We start from the raw sequence: 22,067 nt of genomic DNA, 5'->3' as shown, positions 1-22,067 counted from the left end.
TGGCTTCTGTTTCTGGGGGTAACAAACACGGGAGTAAAATCAAACGGCTGCCTAGTCTGTGAATGCTGGTTGTCCCAGTGTGCTGTTCTCATTTCCAGGATGCTGACGGATGTTCTGGTGGTGCAGCGGCACCGTCGCGGCGTTGCGAGAGCTGTCTTGGCACCCCCAGGTAAGGCTCTGCCCCCCACGATGGGTGAACTCCACGGGCAGCTGCAGTCGTCTGCTTCTACCCTTGGGTCTCGGGATCCTTTGTTGTCCGTACGGGAATATTGATCTGCTCAGCTATTTGTTTCATTTTGGGACAGTTGTTAAAATCATTTCTACTGTGTGGAGCAAAAGGGGACGATGCAGAGTGTAACTGAGGCCCTTTCCCTGCGGCAGCCGCGATTCCCGAGATCACAGCTCCCTCCTCTGAGCTCCAGCGAGAACGACATCAGATATGGCCAGTCTTGAAAAATATGTGTGCTCAGCGTGGTGTAATAGGGGCTTTTGGTGTGGTTTTTTTTAAAAGGAAATATTGTGCCACTTACACTTTCTGGTTAGCTACGTGTATGTTAACTCTCGGTATTTGTTTTGCTTGTTTGAGGAGCATCAGGGGAGAAAAAGATCTGAACTTTGTGTTAACAAGGCACTGACACTTGTGTAGTAATAGAATTTCCACTGTTTCAGTCATTCAGAAAGATCTCAAGGGTTTCTGGAGGCTTGATTATCTTAAGAAAAAACCATATTTCTAGTAAGGTTTTGAAGTTTCCTAGTCTAGCTAAGAGGCTTAGCAGGTCAGTATGAATGTAACTGGAAGTTCTGGATAGAACAGTAACATCAAAAACATATTTGGTCACAGCTCTAGAATAGGTACTAAGTAATGAAAAGATGAGAAATCCAGAACTGGTTTTGTTAGTAATTAATTTAGATTATCATCTTTGGGAAATAGCTGCAAGTACAGGTTTCATTCAATTATAGCTGTATCTCATTTTTTTCCTCTGTTTTTCTCCACAAGAAAGTGCTGCGGAGCTGTGGTAGAAAATCCAGACTAGGCCGGGCATGTTTGCAGGATTAATTACTCAAATAAAAGTTCCAACCAGGACCAGCAGGAAGAGCAAGCTGTGATCGTTACCCACACCAACAGTGTCTGTGGGTTAGTGAAAAAAAGCTTGAGGACATTCTTATGCATATTTTGCATCCATTCAATTGCACAATATAATTTTGAGGTAGTTTCCACTGATATTATCCATTTTCCGTGACAACTGCTGCAGATGGTTGGTTGAGCCTACAAGCTGGCCCTACCCCCTGTCATGGCTGCGAGGCCTGAAAATGAGTAAGATTAAGGCCTGGCAATGTTTGCAGTGATTTCCTGAGGTGTCTCTGATCTCCTCTTCATCGTCTGTCACTCCATAAACACTTGTCAATCCCTGATCACAATCTTGCATCATCATCACATTAATTTAGGTATCACAGTGCAGCATCACGTGGCAATGCTGTGGTGTTTGGCAGGGGGTATTTTTAGTACCTTTTCACTGGAAAGGCTTTTCCAACATTAAGGAGATCACTAAATCACCAGAACCAGGTGGTTCAAATCAAGGCCAAATGAGGGGTTTAGTTTTAATTGCAGTGAAAAGGTGCCTGTAATAGCTATCTCTAAGTGACATTGTTAGTCATTATCTAGTACGAACTATGATTAAATTTTCCTTTGCCAAGCTGACTTCATTTTTTTTTCCCCATGAAAAGCTAAAATGACTGTGTTAAAGCTGAAGAGTAGAGCTGGAAGAAGGAAAACTATGGGAGAACTAGTCAGACTTTCAGTGCGGAGCCACAGCACAGCTCAGTTTGGCCCCATGAAAAGCTTTGGATGTCGCCAGCGCCTGCCTGAGCCGGGCAAATGGCTCAGCTGCAAACCAGCCAGGCTCTCCCCAGCCCCACAGCTGCGGCAGGAATCCTGCCTGGACAAGCAGCAGCTGGAGAGAGCGTGGGGCTCGTGGGATCGAATGCAATGGTCCAGGGATTCGGAAGCTTTCCTGGCACAACAGTCTGCTGGTATTAAATCTGGAATCTATTCTGTGTGCGTCCCTTCACGGGGGTACTGCAGGCTCTGCTGTGAGGTGTTGTGTCTCTTCCTCGCTCTCTGCTGGTCCCGTCTCCTTCAGGAAAAGGAAATGCCTGGCTTTGGATCTCCACATGTATCTTGGGGAAGACACCCACCACCCACAGAGACAGGGTTTTAACTAGTACCTTCAGGGGAGGGAAGGACCAGTTCTCTCCCAGGTGTGTTGGTTTTGTATGTGACCCTAGAGAAGGAGCTAAAAGGTGAACAAAACCTGCTGTGAACTCTCTAGGCCTGTTCTGAGGGGGAACATTTTTGCTTTGCGCTTACAACTTTGAAGCTTATACGCCAGGTTAACATAGTTCAATGAAGCTGAATTTTAAAAACTTTAATAAAAAGAGGAAGCTGGAAAGATAATGACAGTTACCTGTAGCTTCTTAAACAGTCTGCAAAAATATCTATTTTAGAGGAAGTGTCTCAAATAAAAGGAAGTGTCATCTTTCTTACAGTTTCCGTGATCCTGAGAAGGGTGGATGCAAGAGTCACGAATATGAAGACAATGACGTAAATGGAGGTGCATGTTGTCAGGACACCAAGGAGCTGACTCCTGAAACCTCTATTCCTGTCCCAAGAAGCAGAAGCAAGGAGGATGCTCAGGTGGAGGAGGAATGTGGAACTAAATCTCTGAATAACAACGCTTTAACGAAGTGTCCGGAGCAGCAGCTTGCAGCTCCTCCTGAGGAGGTAACGTACTGCCACACAGCGTTAGCTCAGCCTCGCCACGGAGCCAAAAATACAGCCAAAGGTTTAGTTGCAAAGGAAACACCCATGCACAGCAGCCAAGAGGATATTCTCCCCGAAAGAGAGAGAAATCCACCCAAAAGGAGACTCCCGTCTCCTGAAGACCAGCGATACGAAGCACTTGCTATGGAGATCGTTGCCAAAGACAATTCTCTGGTTGATATTCTCATGCCTCACCCTGTTAGAAAAACTGCTTTAGACCTGATGGAGGGGCTGTTTCCCATTAACATTTCCATGCTGGATAAATCACACAGGAAGAAGGGAGACATACAGCGTGCGCAGGAGAATGAGTAAGTTGACAAAACCAATTATCTAGTATTTTCAGCTATTTTAGTGTATGAATGGCATGTATATACTAGTAGTAAGGTGACTTGAACATATTGTTTTATTTTTGTTTCATTAGCAAAATATTTTAGTTTTCTGATTTACATATCAAGAAATACCTGAGGCTATGGGTATACAATGGAAGAAATGCAGTTCAATGATATCTTATTAAAAGGGGCTGTGACAAACCTAGGCTGCAAATCTTTTGCTCTATATCTTTTAAAAAAATTAGAAAAATTACTGCTGTGAGAAGAGAGGGGGGTGATTCTGAAGTCAAGATGGATAAAACCACGAACACAGTGTTTGAGAACAAACCTGTAAGTGTTTGCCATGAGTCTTTCTCTTCTGTTTCAATAACAGGAAAAATAGTAGAGATGGACCAGAAGAGTGTCCTGAACCTGAACACGATGCCAAGCAAAGGAGCGAAGATCCTACCTCTAAGGGAAACAGAGTCCTGAACAGGATCAGACACAGCACAAATGACCTAGACGACCTCACGTCTAAGAAGGTATGTAGATGACCATCAGAGGAACTGCTGTTTCTTCACCACGACAAAGGAGTTGTTATTAATGTTACGTATATTTTTATTCATGACTTTTATTGCAATAATGTTTCACAAATAACTTTGAATCCATTTTTGCCAGCAGGTGAAGTCCTGGCAAATTGGCGTATTGATCATAAACGGTGGTATTTAAATCCTGCCTGGTTTGATTCAGATCTCTCCTCCCACATTCTTCTCTTCAGCAGGTCACGGGGGATGGGTTGTACCTGGAACAAGCACGTAGGGTTGGTTACACATTCCCTTGCAAGGCCAGCTCCTGTGCAGCAGCTGACTCACAATTTAACACTCAAATCTGGTCACAAAATCTGTAAAATTCATTACAACTGGCAACCTAAATGAGAAATAATTTTTACTCAGAGAACTGGCAGCAGTTCCTGCACACTACAGTGCCCTATTAATTTCCATACGTGCAGGGGATAGAGGTAGCTTGGACATAGCTGGACTGGGATAGAATATGGCAGCTTTGAAGGGCAGAATGTGTAGCTTTGAAGATTTAGCTGTTTTTTTCCCCCTGTAGACACCTGGCCGTGCTCCACCTCAGGTAATGACAACCTGCCTTCCTGAAACTCCTTCTGCTGTGCACATGGTGATGTTTTTCATTACCCGCTGTCTCACTGCTGCTCCTGTTCACGGTGGCATTGGCTGATTTCCAAAACAAGCCAGTAGGGTTTTTCTCCCACTCTGGTTTCGGTGCCTTTTTTCCATATCAACATTTCTGTATCAAACAGCCTCCTCTGCTTGTTTCACTACCCGGGCACTGGCTTGCTTGAATCACCCCTGGAACTGACTTTTTCTGGGCATTTTGTAAATGAAATCCCTGTCAGTTCTTGTAAAGCTTGGTAATAGAGTTGTGACTTCATGCTCCTGTCTTATAGCGTAACCGTGTATAATCACGTTGGAGTCTTTATTCACTTCTGACTGATTTTGAAGCTCTCTGAGCTAGGGATTATATCACCAGTTAAGGTGATTACTAGTAATTTGCTTTTCAGAGTTTGAGTATTAAGTACAGCCTAGAAAATCTTTCTCTTTTTTTTCTTTTTCTTTCCTAGAGTTTAAAATTCTTTTTAAAAGTCCAAAATTTGGCAAAGACAATGTGAGGAAAACCCACTCTCTAGAAATAATACGGATTCTCTTTGGCAATAACAGCTTTCTGTAATTATTTTTTTTCCCCTTTGCAGCTGGAACTCATCTCCAGCCTCCGGTCAAAGCTGCAGAGCCTGTGGGAGGAAAGGGAGCTGGTGCTCTCCGAGGCCAGGGAGTGTGCTGAGCGAGGCGAGGAGCTGGAGGCCACGGTGCGGGACGTCTGCAAGCCCAACGAGTTTGAGCGCTACATGATGTTCATCGGGGACCTGGAGAAGGTGGTGAGCCTGCTGCTCTGCTTGTCCAGCCGCCTGGCCCGAGTCCAGAACGCCATGAGGAGGATCGATGGCAATACTGATGCTGAGGAGAAGGTGAGCGACGAGCACGCGGGGTATTTAATTTGTTTTCCTCACGTCTTTCCAGGTGGGGCTGTGCTCACCTCATTTGCTCTAAACGAAAGTTGTGAATTGAACACAAATCCCAGCGAGCCGTTGCCCAGGCAGAGTTTGGTGTCACATGACGGGCTGCGTCGTGGCGGCTGGAGCAGAGTAAACCTCGAGTGCAGACCACGCGCTTGGCGCTGGAGAAGATGCAGCTGGATGCTGGGGTGGCGGCAGCAGCAAAGCCCCGAGACGGTCTGGCACCCCCAGGCTGCTCCCTGAGAAGTAGCTCCAAACCTGGGCTTCAGGGGGCTTTTTGTTGGGGTTTTTTTCCACTGGTAATTTCAGTGCGGTAATTACTGCCTTTGAAATTGTATTTCACTTAATGGGCTTGTCTTAACTACAGTGAGCAGGAAGATGTGGTCGTAACTTGAGATAAAATTCCCTGTAGTTTAACTCAACGAGCCAGTTTTGCTGGAAAATTAGGAATTGTCTTGTGTCACCAGGAAATCTTTTCAAGTCTGAAAAGTCTCTTTTTTGCTAGAGGAGACAAGCCAAATTTATTGCAGGAATGATGCTTCCTGCTCTCCTTCCTGCTTTTAGACATGTCTTTGTCAATACAATACCTGCTGTTATCTCTCATCTGGAAATTAGAAAAGCACAGCATCGGAGAAGCTGGGATTTCCTGGAGCTGAGCTGCTGCTGACCTGTAGCTCTAGAGGTTTATTGCTGCTCACACACAGAAGGGCACCAACAGAGCCCTGCCCTGCACCGTGATACAGAGAATCGGGATCTACCCCCTCCAGAATGTCGGTGCTGTTAACATGAATAATTTTGAGCAGTATTTCACACTGGCTTTGGCTCTGTGGTTGGCAGGGGGGCTGCTGTTTCTTAAGTGTTATGTTTATACTCTTCATAGTAAATACATTAAAGTAATTTATTCAAGAATTTGAGTAACATGCTCAGTAAAGAGTTGGTGACATGCCAGCATTTTTACAGCCATCTCCCAGTCACTGCAAGTCCCCGATGTCAGCAAAACCAGCCGTCTTGATCCTTGACTCCATTTTCGGGGTGTCGATGGTGACCGTTGTGCTGTGGTGTATTTACGGACACTGTCCTGAAATTGGACATTTTCCAGCAGCGCTTTCCCTGTAAAAATCATTACAGCTGAGAGAGAATGAGCTAAAATGTGAAAGGTATTAAAACCCTGTAGAGCAGGCAAACCTTGATTCTTGTGGGTTTGTTAAAAAGAAACCCTTGATGAGCAGTTACTGTCTGCATCAAAGTTACTTTATTGCAAAGTTACTTTAATAGAAGTCACGCTACCTTTTGAATATGGCATTGGTGCTCTGGCCACATGCAACTCCAAAATACAAAGACATGTGCCTTAAAGAGCTTCTAATTGAATGAAGATGGATACAGGATACTTTAAAATTACCAGAATGTTAAGTATATTGATTTTTTTTTTTTTCCTGAGGGCAGCATGGAAGAAGTGAGCCTTGATGGGGTTTACTGGGTGTCTTTACCTTACAAGCCACAAGAATGAGTAATTCAATCGAGAAAAATCTCATGTGGAACACAAAGCCCACAAGAGGAAGTAATTAAACTAAATCGACTGTGGCTTCCAAATGAAGATCTAGTGTCTGCCAGGGATGATGAGTTTTCATAGTGTGCTGCTTTGTTTTCTCATTCTATTAGCAATCGCTGAACGAACGGCACAAGCTCTTGTCTAGACAGCGGGAAGACGCAAAAGACCTGAAAGAGAATCTAGATCGTAGGGAGAGAGTGGTCTCTGGTATCCTTGCCAAATACCTGACCGATCAGCAGCTCCAGGACTACCGACGCTTTGTTCAAGTCAAGACCTCCTTGCTGATCGAACAGAAGGACATCGAAGAGCAGATTAAATTTTTCGAAGAACAATTAGAAAATCTTGAGAAAAGCATCCCCCTCTAGTCCCCGCCAACAGACTGTCCGTTTTTACACCTCGTAATTTGTGACGTTTCCCTGGAAATCCACAGGCGCTCGCTGCGCTGGGCTCGGTTTGGTGAGTCCTTGCAACCCTGGTAGTGCCACAGTATTGACAAGTGCTCAGATGCTCTGGGGATGCTCTAGGCACAGGCTGGACGTGGCCCCTTCACCTTGGACGGGCCAACTGACAGCAGCACACAGTTTGTAGCAGACTGCGTTTGGGAATGACTGATAGGATGTGTTATTCCTATTAACTTGGCGTGTATTTCCCCTCCTTGTTGTCTGTCCATCTGTTTCCAGATTGACATAATCTCAATAAAAGAACGATACAAATATTTTCCTCTTGTGGGTGGGTTGAGTGTTTGAAATGAAAAATGATGTGGGTGTTCAAGTTTGAATTGGAGATTGCGCAAAGCCCTAAGAAGTGTTATGGACCATTTCAGTGAAGCTCCTTGTTTCTACTGTTTATATGTACGATGCAGAAAAAATACACTGTAGTGGAAGAAAATAATTCGTTCCTTTCTTGACAGTTGCCATCCATGAGTCTTTCCTGGCTCTGTGTAATCCCGGGAGGCTGTTCAGTAGGTCTTGGGAGGTCAGAAAACAGGGTGATCCTCATTGACATCAAAAAGAGACGATCAGTGACGAAGCCAGCTTAAATGAATTTATCATCTTGGGAATGATAAACTGAACTTACTCCCGCACAGTCGTTTGAAAGCACAGAGAGAACTTTGCAAAGTGTTTATTTTTCAAGCAGCACCCTCCAGGGTTTGTTTTTAGGTGGTTTTCAGTTGTCAGCGGGCACAAGAAGTGCAGAACGAGGCGGGAAAGCTCTGCTGCAGTGCGAGGTAGGTGGGACGAGTGGAGGGAATTATTCAGTTTCAGTGAGGCTTTATATAAATCCCTTGGCAAAAATCTTTTAAACTAATGTGTGTTGAGTCAAACCAGTGATGTTGCTGTATTTAAAATTTGAGTGGTTTGTTTAAGTATGCAGTGAGAGGAATATTCTGTCTGAGCTACATACCTAGACCATGAATAAGGCGGCTACTAATCGAGCTCAGGTTTCTTCCAGAGGCAAAATATTTGTTCATTGTTCCATGATGTTGGACTTCACCAAGAAATGTTTTGCTAGTGGTGTGTGTCCTGACTAGAGTATCATCACCCCTGAGAAAAACTGTCCTGGTTTTGAGGCATCTTCTCCTTTGGGATAGCGTGAGCTTTCACTAAACACACAACCACCCCAGATGGGGAACTGACACGGGTTTAAACTGATGCTTTGGGTTCGTTTTACCTCAGATCACATTCTTGATCTGAGCTTACCCACTGGGCAACATGAATGAACTGCGTACGATCAGGTTACTGTACGCGTTCTGCCTGAGCGGTGTTTAAGGGTAACTTGCCAACACTCCTGCCTGCTGAAAGAGGGCACCGGCGAGGGTGCAGGGTGCTGCGCTTGCCCGGGAACAAACCCAGTTACCCGACAGTGCAATAAAGCACAAAGAGCTTGCCAGGCTCCGAGGTTGTCAGCTGCTCTGTATTTGTCTTCAGAATAAACGAGTGTGTCATCAGATGCTGTCCAGACTCCAACAAAGCAGCATTGTTCTGCTCAGAGTTTGCATATTTATGCAGAGTACCCGTATCCGTAGCCCTGCTCACGTTTCAATTCAATTTCAAGTTACTCGGCACTGGTAAGGCCGCGCCTTGATTACTGTGTTCAGTTTTGGGCCCCTCACTCCAAAAAGGCCATTGAATGACTCGAGCGTGTCCAGAGAAGGGCAACGGAGCTGGTGCAGGGTCTGGAGCACAGGTCTGATGGGGAGCGGCTGAGGGAACTGGGGGGGTTTAGTCTGGAGAAGAGGAGGCTGAGGGGAGACCTCATGGCCCTCTGCAACTCCCTGAAAGGAGGGTGCAGAGAGCTGGGGATGAGTCTCTTTAACCAAGTAATAAGTGATAGGACAAGAGGGAATGGCCTCAAGTTGCGCCAGGGCAGGTTTAGACTGGATATTAGGAAGCATTTCTTTACAGAAGGGGTTGTTGGGCGTTGGAATGGGCTGCCCAGGGAGGTGGTGGAGTCCCCATCCCTGGAGGGGTTGAAGAGTCGGGTTGACATAGCGCTGAGGGATCTGGTGTAGTTGAGAACTGTCAATGTTAGGCTAATGGTTGGACTGGATGATCTTCAAGGTCTTTTCCAACCTAGACGATTCTGTGATTCAAGAGAAACAACGCAGTGCCCCGAGTAAGGCTGTGAAGGTTTGGCATCAGAAGTCAGTTTTCTGGTGTGTACCAAGTAGCAGTAAATATATTTGCAATAAAGTGTGCAAGAGGATGTTCTATAGCAAAGAGTAGTTTTGCGAATATTAACATTTTGTTCCTGTGATCTGAACAAAACAGATTGTGCTTAATGCTGAAAACACTGTTTGACTGGGCACCAGTAACTCCAGGAGCGCAGTGGCCACGGTGCCGCGTGTTCTGTGGTTATTGCTGCAATACGTGGGGGGAAAACGGCCTGACACGGTAGATCCTCTGAGTAGATCTGTTCGGTGTTCTCAAAAGGCCATAAATACAGGCTTTTCAGATATAAATCTGAAGGCTGCCTTTTGAAAATGGTCTTTAAAATAACAGAAGTGATATTAACAGAATCAGTGGAGAATTTAAAAAATATGAGCTCTGTTAAATGAGCTGTTTGCGTTGAGAAGGTGCACTTCACTGTTATTATTCCTGGTTGAGGAAGATTCACCTGGTTGGAAATAAATGTTGATAATTGAAGTTAATGTTTGCCTTTAAGGGAAAGAATGGGTCTGCACTGTTTAGTTTCTTTTGCCTTTTTGGTCTTTCCTCACGGGGAGGATGACTGCTGCTCCTACCACCCTGGCCTTCACAGGTGTGCTTCAAAGAGCAACAATTAGAAATAACTTTTACTCTATTTTCAAAAGAAGTTGCATATCTGTGCTCCTTGTTACTTTGTTAGAACTGTGAATTTCAGGCAGAGTGAAACACGGATACAGTGATGACATCGAAACCTCTTTGCCAGCAAGCAGAAACCCCCCTTCCGAAGCACCAGTAGGTCTGGGTCATCAGGTGGGTCTCGATTTTGATGCTGATCATTTGTTATTGATTTATTGCCAGGGGCCAAGCCCGAGGTAAAGGTGGTAGTTCACACTGGACCTCCATTGTGTGCAGCATTCCTGGCACGCTGACATACTAAGATGTGGGCTTTTAAAATCACAATCTGATGTGCAAACGCAAATGATGATTTAATCTGGTGCCAGAGGAATGGCGAGGAGCAGCCCTGGGTACCTCTGAGGCTGGTGAGAGACTCTGGTTGCTCAAAATGACAGCCGTTACCTGCAGAAGAGACACTCATGTCTCCTTTTTGCAGTGTGGAGCAGCACTGAGTGGTGGGTGCTGGCCAAGAACTCCCTCCGGAGAGGCCAATGTGATTTATTTCTTACAGGCTGAGAGACAGGACCGCATCAGGCAGGCGGTGTCCACATCTTCCGGGTGATCTTTTTGTCTTCACGTTAGTTTACGTTATTCGCTTAAAAATCTTTCTCCGAAGTAGAGCTGCAAACAGCTCGTTTGTGGGGCTGCAGGACTCTGTCCCAGGGGCGGGACCTTGAGTCATCCTGCAGCTCAGCCCGTTTCGCGTGCAGTAAGCACCCCTCTCTGCTCTGGTCTTTAGAAGTACAGACTGAAGTCAAGAAATGGTTTAAGTGCCTGCTTTGGAATCCTATTTGGGGAAAAAAGAGGGGTTGCCTTTTTCCTGAAGGTTTAGTATTTAAAGCACTAATTCCATCCCTGTACCAATAACCATTCCTTATGTGGTGGCTTCTTCCCAACTTCAGGTCGTGCGGTTTAGCTGACATTCCCTTAATTTTATTCTGGGGAATAACATGAGAAAACTTCCTATTCCGGCCTAAGCTGCCCAAAGAGCTCTAGAAACAGATTTCCCACGGTCTTCCCCGCTCTCCCTTCTCCAGCCCTGGTGCCTCCTTCCACAGGTTCCTGCAGCAGCAGTGAGAGCAGAACCACAGGCACACATCTGCCATCGCTGCAGCTGCTCTTGAGTTCACGCAGCTCCCCCTGTTTCTTCAGCCTCCCCTTCCTCCCTCCTGGAGTGTGGGAGCCGAGGTGGCCAGAAACACAGAGCACCTTCTTTTTCCAACACTGTGATCCCACACTGCTCCAGAGAGGCTTTTTTCTGACCCTATACAGGCAGAAGACAAATGTAACACCTGAGCTGTAAATAGCAGTAACTGGTGGTCATCTCTGGGAAACAAATCTTGCGAATGTAGGGATTGTGGAAATGAAACCCTGTGCAGAGCTTGTACATTATTACTATTAATACAGCTACTCGTGAGCCTTCCATTTTGACCTCTCCAGCAAGGATGCCCAGCATGTGTTAGACCAGGGAAGCCTTAATGCTCAGCTCTTCTTCCCAACCGCTGCCCAGAGCCCTGGAAAGTTGTCAGCTTCCACGGAATTCAGGGCCTTGGCAATTCCCCAGCGCTGAGACCTGCAGAGCTGCTTCTCCCACAAACAGAGTCAGGTGTGTGCGTTGGGGGAATGTGAGGAATGCAGGAGCTCCCTGGTACCTGACCCTCTGGGGAGAGCAGGTAGGAAATCCCCGCTGCTGCCCAGCTGCGGGCAGCAAGACGCTTGGGAGTCTCCTGTGGCAGCCTGCAAGCCTCGGGCTTCCTGAACATCCCGAGGAGAAGGCAACGGGACCCCACCGCCATGAGAGCACTGCTGCTGGAGACCTGCAGCGAGCCGTCTGCGTCAATCAATTACAGCTACAGCCAGGAGAGTGCAAAATAATAGTGCAGAGGAGAAAGAAGGAGGTGGAACAGGCAAAACGCAAGAGCTGAGATCCCCTGCGTGGGGTGCCGGCTGCGGGGAGGCTGGTGGGATTCCAGGAACGGGCTCTACTCATTTGGCCATCCACGCACAAGCAGTGTGGGGGAAGAAACTGCAGTGGCTTATGTTCTGCTAAGCAAAAGCAGGTGGGCTTGGTTTCAGGATCAAAAGACACCTTCTATCACCCAGAGCCTGAGAGGTGAGCGGCGTTACCTGTGCGGGGTAGAGCGAGTGGTCAGTGGAAGCTGACAGCACCTCGTGCCCATCCGATGGCGTCTTGGCAGCAATTACAGGGATTTTAGACACAGTGGCTCATTTGGAATTTGATTTAACACCCACTGCAATGTGTGGGAGTCACTGCTGGAGCAGGAGCTGCTGTTTCAGCCTCTGAGGCACTAAATTGAAGGATTTTAATTTAGGGTTTTTTTTTTTTAATCTTGGCCTCGGTTTCTTCCCTGGGACGTCATGCTGTGGGACTTTTGCATGTGGGGCTAATTAAGGAATAGAGGGGTGCAGGGGTTCATGTAAATGTACTCCGCAAAAGATCTATTTGGGGCTTGTGAGAGCTGCGTTTAATAAGTAGAAGGATGTTCTCTCTGCTTTGGGAATTCATGGCAACCATCTGAATAAAATTTTAAAAATAAACTCAGAGCAGCATAGCAAAGCTAATCTTCTACGCCTGAAGGGAGCCCACGTATACATTAAAGAATAATCAGGCTCTAGGAATCACGCAACCTCTGGGTTTCACAAAATGCACTGAAGAAGCAGCACATGAATTTCACTGCTAAATGAAGAGAGGCATTAAACCTTATCAGACAGACTCTAAAATGTCACATGAGCCTTGGAGCTGAGTCATCTCATAGATAAATCTACGGAGAGAAAATATGGGTTGAACTGATAAGTCTTGGTTTAGAGAATAAGAGGCACTTCTAAAAATGTGTATAAACAGCCAGAGGTCTTTCCAATGGCCTTCAGCCCATGATGCAAGAACATCCCAAACCACCCCAAGGAGGAACTGCCGGTGAAACGATCCCTCCTGGCAGTGCTTGGTGGGATGGTGGGTGGCTCCAGCACCCCTTTCTGGGGTCCAGCTGCTCCCTCCAGAGCACGATGAGGTCAGCGTCATCCAGTGTCACAGTGGGAAGCACGAGCTGGTGGTAGGAGGGAAAAAGAGGCCTGAGTAATTCTCACCAATGGGCAAAAGGCTGTAACAGCGTGAGAGGTGGACGGACAGGGAGAGGAGCAAGCTGGTCCGGCCCTGAGCTGACCCGAGCCTGGAGCGGAGCTGTCATGCTTTGCTGCAAAGGGGGAGCCCACCACAGGAGAGCGGTGCAAGAAAATACAACACAAAAACCACGGTGAGAAAGTCTGTTGGTACCACTGCAGCGTGCTGTCCTGGCCGTATTGGTGACTTTTATTGGTGTGGGTGAGAACAGCCGCAGCGCCTGGGAAACGAGGGCCCGGCACCCCGATACCGTGACCTTGTGTCAAGGCCTCGTGCCTTTGGGCGTTGTGTTTTACTCGGTGAAAATGGAGGTTATTGGGGTTTTGTCAGCAGTGAGCCCGCAGTGCCTGCTTGTCACCTGGGGTCTCCTACCTTGTCTGGAGAGTCTCAAGGTGATGGGGATGGAGGTGAAGGAAGGAACAGGATGAAAGGAATTCCTCTCAGGAATTGGCTCTCAGATGAAGAAAAAGAATAATGCTCTACCTGGAGCAAACACAGAGCAGAAATGCCTCCTAGGAAGGGAAAGCTGAACACTGCCAGCATCAGTTCTTGTGCACACGCATAGATTTTTCTTCACAGGGAAGAAGCTGCACTAGAGTTATGCTAACATTAACAGTAAGGATCTATTTTGCCTGGGCTCAGAGGCAGATTAGTATTTTAAGATCAGAGCTTTTTTTCAACACAGTAATAATCAAAACCAATGCTGAATGTACTGAGCTGAAGGGATTTTCTGGCAGTTCACTCCAAAAGGATGGGGAGGTGACCCGCCACCCTCGCTCACGGATCGGCAGCTGGTGCTGGTTGGGTTCAGGGTGGTCGCTGCTGTCCAGCTGATGCAGCAATCCTCGTGACGTGGCTCTGCCAGCTGGTTATGGGTTTCTTCAGCTTCAACGCCCAGCGAGGGAAGATGAGATGGGAGGTAGGAAGGGGGGAGGCATCACTTTGCCCATAGCTCTTCCTGTCTGGGGATAAAAAATAGTTCCTGGGTGTTACACCCTTTTTTCCTGGCTGTGGCCAAACATTAAGACACTGCTTGTGGTCAGTGACAGAAGCTGAGCCCCGTACAAGGGCTAGATGTGCTTCACGATTTGCTTCGTCTCATAAATTAGTGAAATAAGCCTTGGAACTGGAATAGGAAATTAATGTTCCTCATTACGACGCAGAGCTTTTGATCCCTCTGCAACAAACACCACACTGTTTGTGGCCACGCTACACGCCGGCCAAGTCCCTGTGAACAACCTCTTAATGTGGGGTCCCACATCAGTACAAATCACTTGGAAAGAGCAAAAACTGCCTTGTTGCCATTTTCCTCAGATTAATATGCAAATCGGGAGGCAAATGCGTCCCAGGAATGTAGGTCACGGTGGTGGAAACGTGCGAAGCGGGAGGAGGAGGGATGAGCCACGGGGAGTTGGGGGACATCTCAAAAGGCCACCGCTGCCTTCAGCGGGTGGTTGCAACTCCCGTTGGGTCCATTGGGAGTTAGTCAGTGACTCTTCCACCAGAGCTTGGTTTTGTGATGAAGCCGAAATCTCACCAACACTCCTCTGCAGCGCGGGAGCGGCGTTTCCTGAGGCTTTCGTAGAGCGGGTGTTTCTGTGCAGCACTCACAAGGGGATGGAGATGGCCAAAAAAAAAAATCTATTGGAGCCGGAGCACGACTGCGCTGCCTCACACTGCTCAAACAGCCCCATGCGGGAGGGCAAAGTCTGTCCCAGTCGCGGCTTAAAGCTTGTTTGCAAACCTCTTCAGTGCAGGTTTTTGAGCTGTTATTCCTCAGAACAAAATGTGCCGAGGAACAGACAAACCCAGTTATCTTTAGAAAGGCAGACCGAGCCAGGGTCAGACAAACATTAGCTTTATTGATCTCTGACACTGCTAAACAAAAAATCTGAGCCAGTTTTATTTGCGTAGGCGCTCCTCTGAATGCGCAGCATTCACAGGTTGTGGATGACGCTGCTCGTGCTGCCTACAGGGCTAAAAAAATTATCTTGATTTCGATTTGGAGTATCAGTACTAACTGTGTGCTTTAAAGAAGTGACCAAGGTGATTATTTCTGTTTTATAGCAGGAAAACTGAGATGGGGCGAGTAGGCAGGCTAGTAACCACGGCAAAATACAACCCCGAGCTCCCAAATCCTGGTCCTGTGCCTTATCTGCACCTTCCATCTCCAGCCTTCCACAGTGCCAGCCTTGCCCCACCACGTAAGCCACCTTCACGGGGCAGGAGCGGAGCCCAGCGGGGTTTTTTATTTTTATCCTCTCCTGCCATCAGCTTTGATGGTGCAGAAGGCAGCTGCCAGCTCTGGGCTGGGCCAGAGGTTCAAAGGGCTGCTTGCCTGGCCTGTGGCACACGCTGCCGCACAGCCTCTGCCCCGGGCCAGTGCTGGCGGGCGCCGCAGGCCTGCTCTCGGCTTGGTGTCACTTGTGAAAGTGGCCAGGCTAAACTTCGCACCTGTCATTCGTTCACCTGAAAATCCTGCTGCATTCAGGCTCATTGGCTGAGATTAAGGGAAAGAGTGAAATTAAGGAGAATCCGTCAAGCTGAGGGACTCGTGAAACAGTCCCAGCCTGAGTTTCTGCCAGGAAAACACTCCCGTGATCATCCTGCAGTGTCCCTTCCAGAGTGTAAACGGCAGCACAGGGAACCAAAACCCAGAAAGGCCAACGAACTGGTTTTACTTCAAACTGAGGGCGATATGTATTTTTGTAAGATTACAGCAGGGCATTCTCAATACCTCTCAGTGTTTGTTTGCACCTGAAGTCATACGGCACCGAGTGTACTAATCACAGCCTGCCTAAATACTATCTTTGCCTTAATCTGCTCAACAAGGAGGAGGAATGAGCTGAGTCACTGCACAAACTTGTCGGCAGAGCCCAGCCCACCCCACCCACAGCACCTTCGTGTGTCGCAACCCTCCTGCCAAGCCTCCGAGCACCTCCCTGGGGAACGCCGTAAGGACCAGGGCTCTGTCGTTGTTGCGGGGCATTTTTCTATCACACTAGCTCATCGCCGTGATGCCTCCCAGGAAGGAGTAGCACAGAATTTCCTTGATGATACATGTTGCAATGAAGTCTTATCTCAGCCATGACTCCTTGCTTTTCCTTGGACACAACAATAGGAGCAATGAAACCTTCTCCTACTTCCCTTAGGGTGAAGTCACAACCACGCTTTACAGGTTGGGCAGTTGGGTTCTTTAAACAGAAAACACTCCATCCTTGAACCTTGCCTCCAACTCAAGTAGGTTTTACTCAGAATTAGCAGTAAAAATTCAGCTATGTTATTTGAACAGGTATCAAGCAAATAGCCATAACTAACAAACAAACTTCCCATAAGGCCGAGTCAAACTGGGGAGTGTTTCCAACTCACGCAGAAATGGGACGCTTTTACCCGGCAGCGTCGGTCCTGCCAGTGCCTCAGACGCAACACAAATGCACACGCGTGCTTCTGCGGTTTCAGTAAATACAGAAAAAAAGCGTTTGGTGTCAGTAAAGGTGGAAAGACTTTTTAAAACAGAGCGACAGACATTGTTTTCCTGGAACTCTGTGCACTGACGTGGTGCAGCACAAAGCGAGGTGTTGAATGGCCACGCTGGTCAATGGTCACACCGACAGCTATGGAGCAAATAGGATTTTATTTTTTTTAAAGCCCTACTCCAGATAGAGAAGTCATGAGGTGCTTGATCATTAACGTTTGCTTAACAACTTAATTAGTTCAACACGGAAGCAGACCGGTGCAGAATAATCCAGTCTCTTCCAAGAACAGGTGGATCAGACCCCTCTGCAATTGCTGATTACGCTCACAATGAATGTCACCAGCTCCAGGGACTTCAGGGAGAAGGTTTTAAAGTAATAGAGGGAAGTGCCTCCATCTTCCCCGCAGTCCTACAGCATTCCTTGCCCAGCGTTTGGGAGAAGCCAATTACAGCCCATTAGAAGTACCAGGCTTCATTCAAGGCCAAACAAAACATTCTTGAAGTCACTGACTTGGAAAGAAAGGCAAAGCATGCAAACAAGTGTTTCAGTACAGAAACCGAAACACCTGACGGGGCTGAAAAGCAGAGCAAGGGCAGTACTGCCATCACCTTTGTCACTGCTGAATTATACAGGTTTGTGAGTTACAGTTTTAGGGAAAAACTGATGGTTTAGCAGACTGGCCCCAGGAGTCGGGCAGTTTTCTGCTCTTAGCTCTGCCTCTTCGCATTAACCAAATGGTAATTTAAAAAATAATAATCTCACTGCAAATGTATCACTTAACCTGCAGTTAGCATGCTTTTTGGAGCTACATGTAGTTCTATATAGAGAACAATTATGTTTATAATATAAAAGAAGAAGAGTTGGTTTTAGGTCAATGTTTCATGCTGTTGAGATCAACATTGCATTAAGAGGTCATGCAGACATTCTATCATGAAACACTTAACATAACATAAAGCCCAATTTCATAAATATTTATTGTAAATAGGTCAAAATCAAAGGCCAAGTTTTAAATAAAAAGAATCAGACATACAAGCCTAACTTTGCTTCCAGTTGGCTACTCAGAAACTCTGCAGGATCCGATTCCCAGTTTTTCAGTTCAGCTTTTCACTATCAAATACCAACAAGGTTTTTATTCAGATTAAGTGATTGAACTATAGTCAAGTTTAAATGTTCACAGTATCATCAAGACATGTGGTTACTACCACCTGGTCGAAAAGTCTTTCAGGAAGAGAAAAAAAAAAATTTAAAATGCTAACCTAGCTTTCAAACTGAGGTAGACAGGTCATGGTGGCTTGAGTGCTGAGGGTTGGGTTTTTATTTTTTAAAACTGTTTTAAAATGCGTTAGGCAACAATTGAGATTGTTATGTTAGTATTTCTGATAGTAAGAAACTTTGTTATGAAAAAGTACACCATTTTTTTTAAATAGAAATATTCCTCTTCTGTTACCAAAATAATCAGAAACATCATAGAAAACTAGGCATCTTTCCTCTAATAATTTAAGCCTGCTATATAACAAGCCATGTTAAAGTAGCCAGCTACCAGCTTGCTGTTCACAGTGTAGAATATGCAATTCTTTACCTTACTTCTGCTCTCCAGCCGAGGAACACTAATCGACAAGGCTGTACCTTAAGCATTTTAACCTGTCTACACACACAGAGGTTCAGTTTTTCAACCGTTAAGTATAAAGTTTGTGGTCTCCATCGATACATCAGCTCGACGGTACATACAGCATTTATAACACTCTCCACAGGTGGCTGTGAGCTGCGTTTCATCCAGTGGCCTTTGGAGCCAGACCCCATCACTGATTTAGTCAAACATCCAAAAAGACAGACACGGAGAGAAGAAATCCAAGCTGCTTCCGCGAGAGAAAAATTGAGACCCCCAGTCACATCATTAAACAATTTTGATCCCAAGAAGGCAGAGGCTAGTGGCCAAAGAACAGCTCAGAAACGGGTCTGCGTTTCACGATGACCTCCTCTTCCTCCTCCTCCATTACTTCAGAGAGGGAGGAATATGAAGGGAAGCCCCCTCTGGTCTTTGGCTTCCTCCTCGGGCCCGTAGTGGCTGCCAGGAGCTTGTTTAAGGACGAGGGCTTCCTCAACCCTTTGGTGAGATCGTAGAAAGCCATGTCATCGGATATGACCCCCAGGAAAGTGCTAGTGGAGCTCAAGATTGAAGCCGCAAGCTTTGTGCTCTTCTTGATGGGCACGGAGGGCTCCACGTTGTGGGAGAGGCTGGGATCCCCCAGCAAGCGCCTGACTGTTGAGGAGGCCCCTTCCTTTAAGTACTGGTGCGGCTTCTTCCCGCTGTAGTCCCTCAGGTCGGTCTTGGCGTGGTAGCTGTAGACCAGCATGGTGATGATCTTCTCCTGGCCGTGTATGGCGGCCAAGTGAAGCGCCGTGTAGCCGCCGTGCGACCTGGCATCCACGTTGACGCGGGCCCCCCCTTTCTCGGCCGCTCTGATGATATTGGTCACCATGTCGCAGTTGCCGCTCTTGGCAGCCCAGTGCAGGGCGGTGAAGCCCGAGATGAAGTCCCTGCGGGCCGCCAAGCTGGCGTCGCCCAGCAGCAGCCCGTGGAGCTGCTGGGTCCACTGCCCGCCGGCCGCCATCACCAGCCACTGGTGCTCGGCCTCCTCCAGCGGCACTGCCGCCATCTCCTCGCTCGCACGATGGTTCTTGGGCACCCGCCGCAGGCCGGGAGAGCGGGATCCGGCCTCCTCCTCCGTTGGGGGTGACAAGGGGGACCCCAGTTCCTCAGGCGGCCCCGGGATGGCGGCGGCGGGGGGTGGCACGCAGCGCACCGGCAGCATGCAGGGCTTGGGGAGCGGCTCCCGCCGGGACCCCCCGACGCCGGCGGGCAGGGGCACCCCGCCGCCGCCGCCTTGGAAGAGACCCCGCAGCTCGGAGACGGCCCGCGGCCACGGCTGTTCCTCGGGGGGCACCGGCGAGAGCCGCCCGCCTGGGACGGGGCCGCCGCCATCTCCCCCCGGCGGCGGGGCGGGACGCAGCTCCCGCCTCAGGACGACGAACTTGGTGCCGTCGCGCTCCTTCACCACCGCCACGGCGTTCACCGCCGCCTTGAACCGCTCCCGCCGCTCCGCCCGCGCCGCCGCCGCCGCCCCGCCGGCCTCCACCAGCGGCCGGAAGGCGCTCACCAGCTCGGCGTTGCGCACCCGCCCGCCGCGCTCCCTCAGGAAGCCCAGCACGGCCGCCGGGCTGATGTCGAGCTCCGCCATCCCGCCGCCACAGGTGCTGGAGGAGCCGCCGCCGCCTCCTCCCGCCCCGCCGCGCCCGTCCTCCCTCAGGGGCCGGCCCGGGTGCGCTGGCTGCGGGCACCTGCGGCGGCCGCTCCCGCTGAGGTGATGGACCCGCCCCGCCGCCTCCGTCTGAGGGAGCGGAGCGGCCCCGGCGCCTGTCTCCTCCCGCGGGGCGGTGCTGAGGGGGGAGCCGCCCGGCCCCGGCCCCCGCCCGCGCCCCGGAGCCGCTGAGGGGCCGGGCGGGAAAGGCGGGAAGGCGGCGGCCCTGAGGCGGCGGCGCCTCGCTCGTGCCTCCCTCAGGGAGCTGAGGAGACGCGTGTCGGTACGGTCACGCGTGGATCGGCTCTGCGGAGGCTCCTCGGGCGGGGAAAAACGCTTCATTGATTGACTACTTCCAACTTCCTAAAACGATCGGTTTTTTCTTGTTTCGGTAGCAGGAAGGTGGTGCAGCTTGAGGTAGAAATCACTCTGCCAAGTCAGGTCTGCGGTCTCTGCGAAGCCTCTGGCGTTCTGCGGCAGCCACGATGCTTCTGGGTTAGTCTTGTACCTCGAAATAAGTGAGAAAATAGGTGGATGGGTCAGTCCTTTGAAATATATTCAACTCTATGTGATACTACCTGTATCGTCATACCTATTCTCCATGTCCTTTATATTGCATCTGCAATGTACATCTGTGTATATGTGCATCTCTATATAAATGATGAAATCTTTACAACATGCCTGCATCTATTCATGTACACTGGAGGAGAGCGAGCTCTTTTTACAGAGAGAGAGGCTGTCTCTGCTGCCATATCAATTACTTCTGCTTGAGCATTTCACATTATTATTGTTCTCTATTCTGCAGGGGAGAAAAAAAATCCCAGACAAATGCCTTTCCCCAGGCAAAGGAGTAGGACTGAAGACCTGGAGGGATGACGTTCAGCCTGCAAACTTGTTTTCTCCTCCACTGAGTGTTGCAATCGAGATTGCTAAATCGATTCCTGAATGACTGAACAGTTTGTCTAGGAAAACAGCGAGAGAGGCTGAACACAGAATGAACAGTCAGTGTGGTATGAAGATGGATAAAAGCAAGTGTCTGTACAAGGATGGATAAGAAAACAGAAAATAGAATCGGTTTGTTTTCACTGCCTTAGAACTTGACTAAAATGGAGTATCAGCCTGTGCCAAAGTCTCCATTTTGAAGGCAAGTTGAGGTGTGTCAGTCCCCCCGCAGAGCATCTCTCTCCCTTCGTGTTGATGCTGACCTCCCTTCTGCCTCTCCACACCTTTTACTGGTGGTGGAGGAGCCTCTTCCCACAGATTGCTCAGAGCCTTCCTTTGGCAGTCCTTCCCCTTCTCTCTCCATCTCTGTGCAAATCTCGGAAAAGCTATTTTATCTCTTGCTAACACGCTGGCGCTGAGCCAGTTCCTCAAAATCATTTTGCTGCTCTAATGTTCTTTCACATAATGGTGTGTAATCTTCGTGCTGCTTGTAGCAATCTGGTATTTCTACGTGAACCACACACCTCTTATTACTGCCTTTTCACATGGCATAGGCGGCAACCTTGTCCTCTGCTGCGGCAGCCGCTTGTGTCTGCGGCGTTAGCAACGCTTTCTAGCTCGTGGCATCGCCACAGTTCTGCCTGGCCTACTGGAGAGAGCTAATAATGAGCGTGCATCCAAATGTTAATTGCTGTGCCATGCTTTCACTGTTGATTTCTTTTCCTTACTAGAATCCATTGCAAGCATAAGAAAGTCTCTCAGCAGTCCATGAATTTTGCATTGCAAACTTTCAGCTATACCCTAGGATTATAGTTCATAGCTGCAAATGAGCGAGAGGAGGAGGGAAAATAATTCAAATAGGCTCTTTTAAAAACCATTTTATGTTACAAATGTTAAGGGAGAAGTTGTTCTATTGCTTGAGTGGGTTCATGCGCAGCAGAGTATGTCCTCGGGCTCACTGCTACGCCGAGGGTGCTTCTGCGGGTGCTCACAGCGAGGTGCTGCGCTCCCTCCCTGCCTGCACAGGCGTCAGCCCCCCACACCCGTGTGTCCTTTGACACCCGCGATGGTGTCATCAGGTCCCACCCGTTTTATCCCCAGCCCGGCACCTCCCC

At 48.4% G+C, this 22,067-nt stretch overlaps 2 protein-coding genes across 7 annotated transcripts in view; one reads left to right on the top strand and one right to left on the bottom strand.

Moving 5' to 3' along the window:
• Positions 1 to 7,490, top strand: part of SHROOM1 (shroom family member 1) — a 36,548-nt gene extending 29,058 nt beyond the window's left edge. For 2 of the 6 annotated variants that reach the window (XM_074883396.1, XM_074883395.1), the window contains 6 exons: positions 99 to 169; positions 2,548 to 3,129; positions 3,521 to 3,671; positions 4,243 to 4,266; positions 4,904 to 5,176; positions 6,884 to 7,490. In XM_074883396.1, the coding sequence (XP_074739497.1) occupies positions 99 to 169; positions 2,548 to 3,129; positions 3,521 to 3,671; positions 4,243 to 4,266; positions 4,904 to 5,176; positions 6,884 to 7,138 (1,356 nt within the window). In that variant the 3' untranslated portion in view covers positions 7,139 to 7,490. Of the gene's footprint in view, positions 1 to 98; positions 170 to 2,547; positions 3,130 to 3,520; positions 3,672 to 4,242; positions 4,267 to 4,903; positions 5,177 to 5,839; positions 6,134 to 6,883 lie in introns of those variants that run through there. The other 4 variants (XM_074883397.1, XM_074883400.1, XM_074883399.1 and 1 more) reach the window with 4 other exon arrangements.
• A 7,587-nt stretch (positions 7,491 to 15,077) lies between these two features.
• Positions 15,078 to 20,051, bottom strand: SOWAHA (sosondowah ankyrin repeat domain family member A). Its single transcript, XM_074883991.1, has one exon. The coding sequence runs from the start codon at positions 19,948 to 19,950 to the stop codon at positions 18,637 to 18,639; it is 1,314 nt and encodes a 437-aa protein (XP_074740092.1). The 5' UTR covers positions 19,951 to 20,051; the 3' UTR covers positions 15,078 to 18,636.
• Positions 20,052 to 22,067: the final 2,016 nt, after the last annotated feature.

This window comes from Strix uralensis, chromosome 14 (assembly GCF_047716275.1).
Source record: "Strix uralensis isolate ZFMK-TIS-50842 chromosome 14, bStrUra1, whole genome shotgun sequence".
Taxonomy (NCBI): domain Eukaryota; kingdom Metazoa; phylum Chordata; class Aves; order Strigiformes; family Strigidae; genus Strix; species Strix uralensis.
Note: the sequence above shows the minus strand (reverse complement) of the source record. Positions and strands in the feature narration are given on the sequence as shown.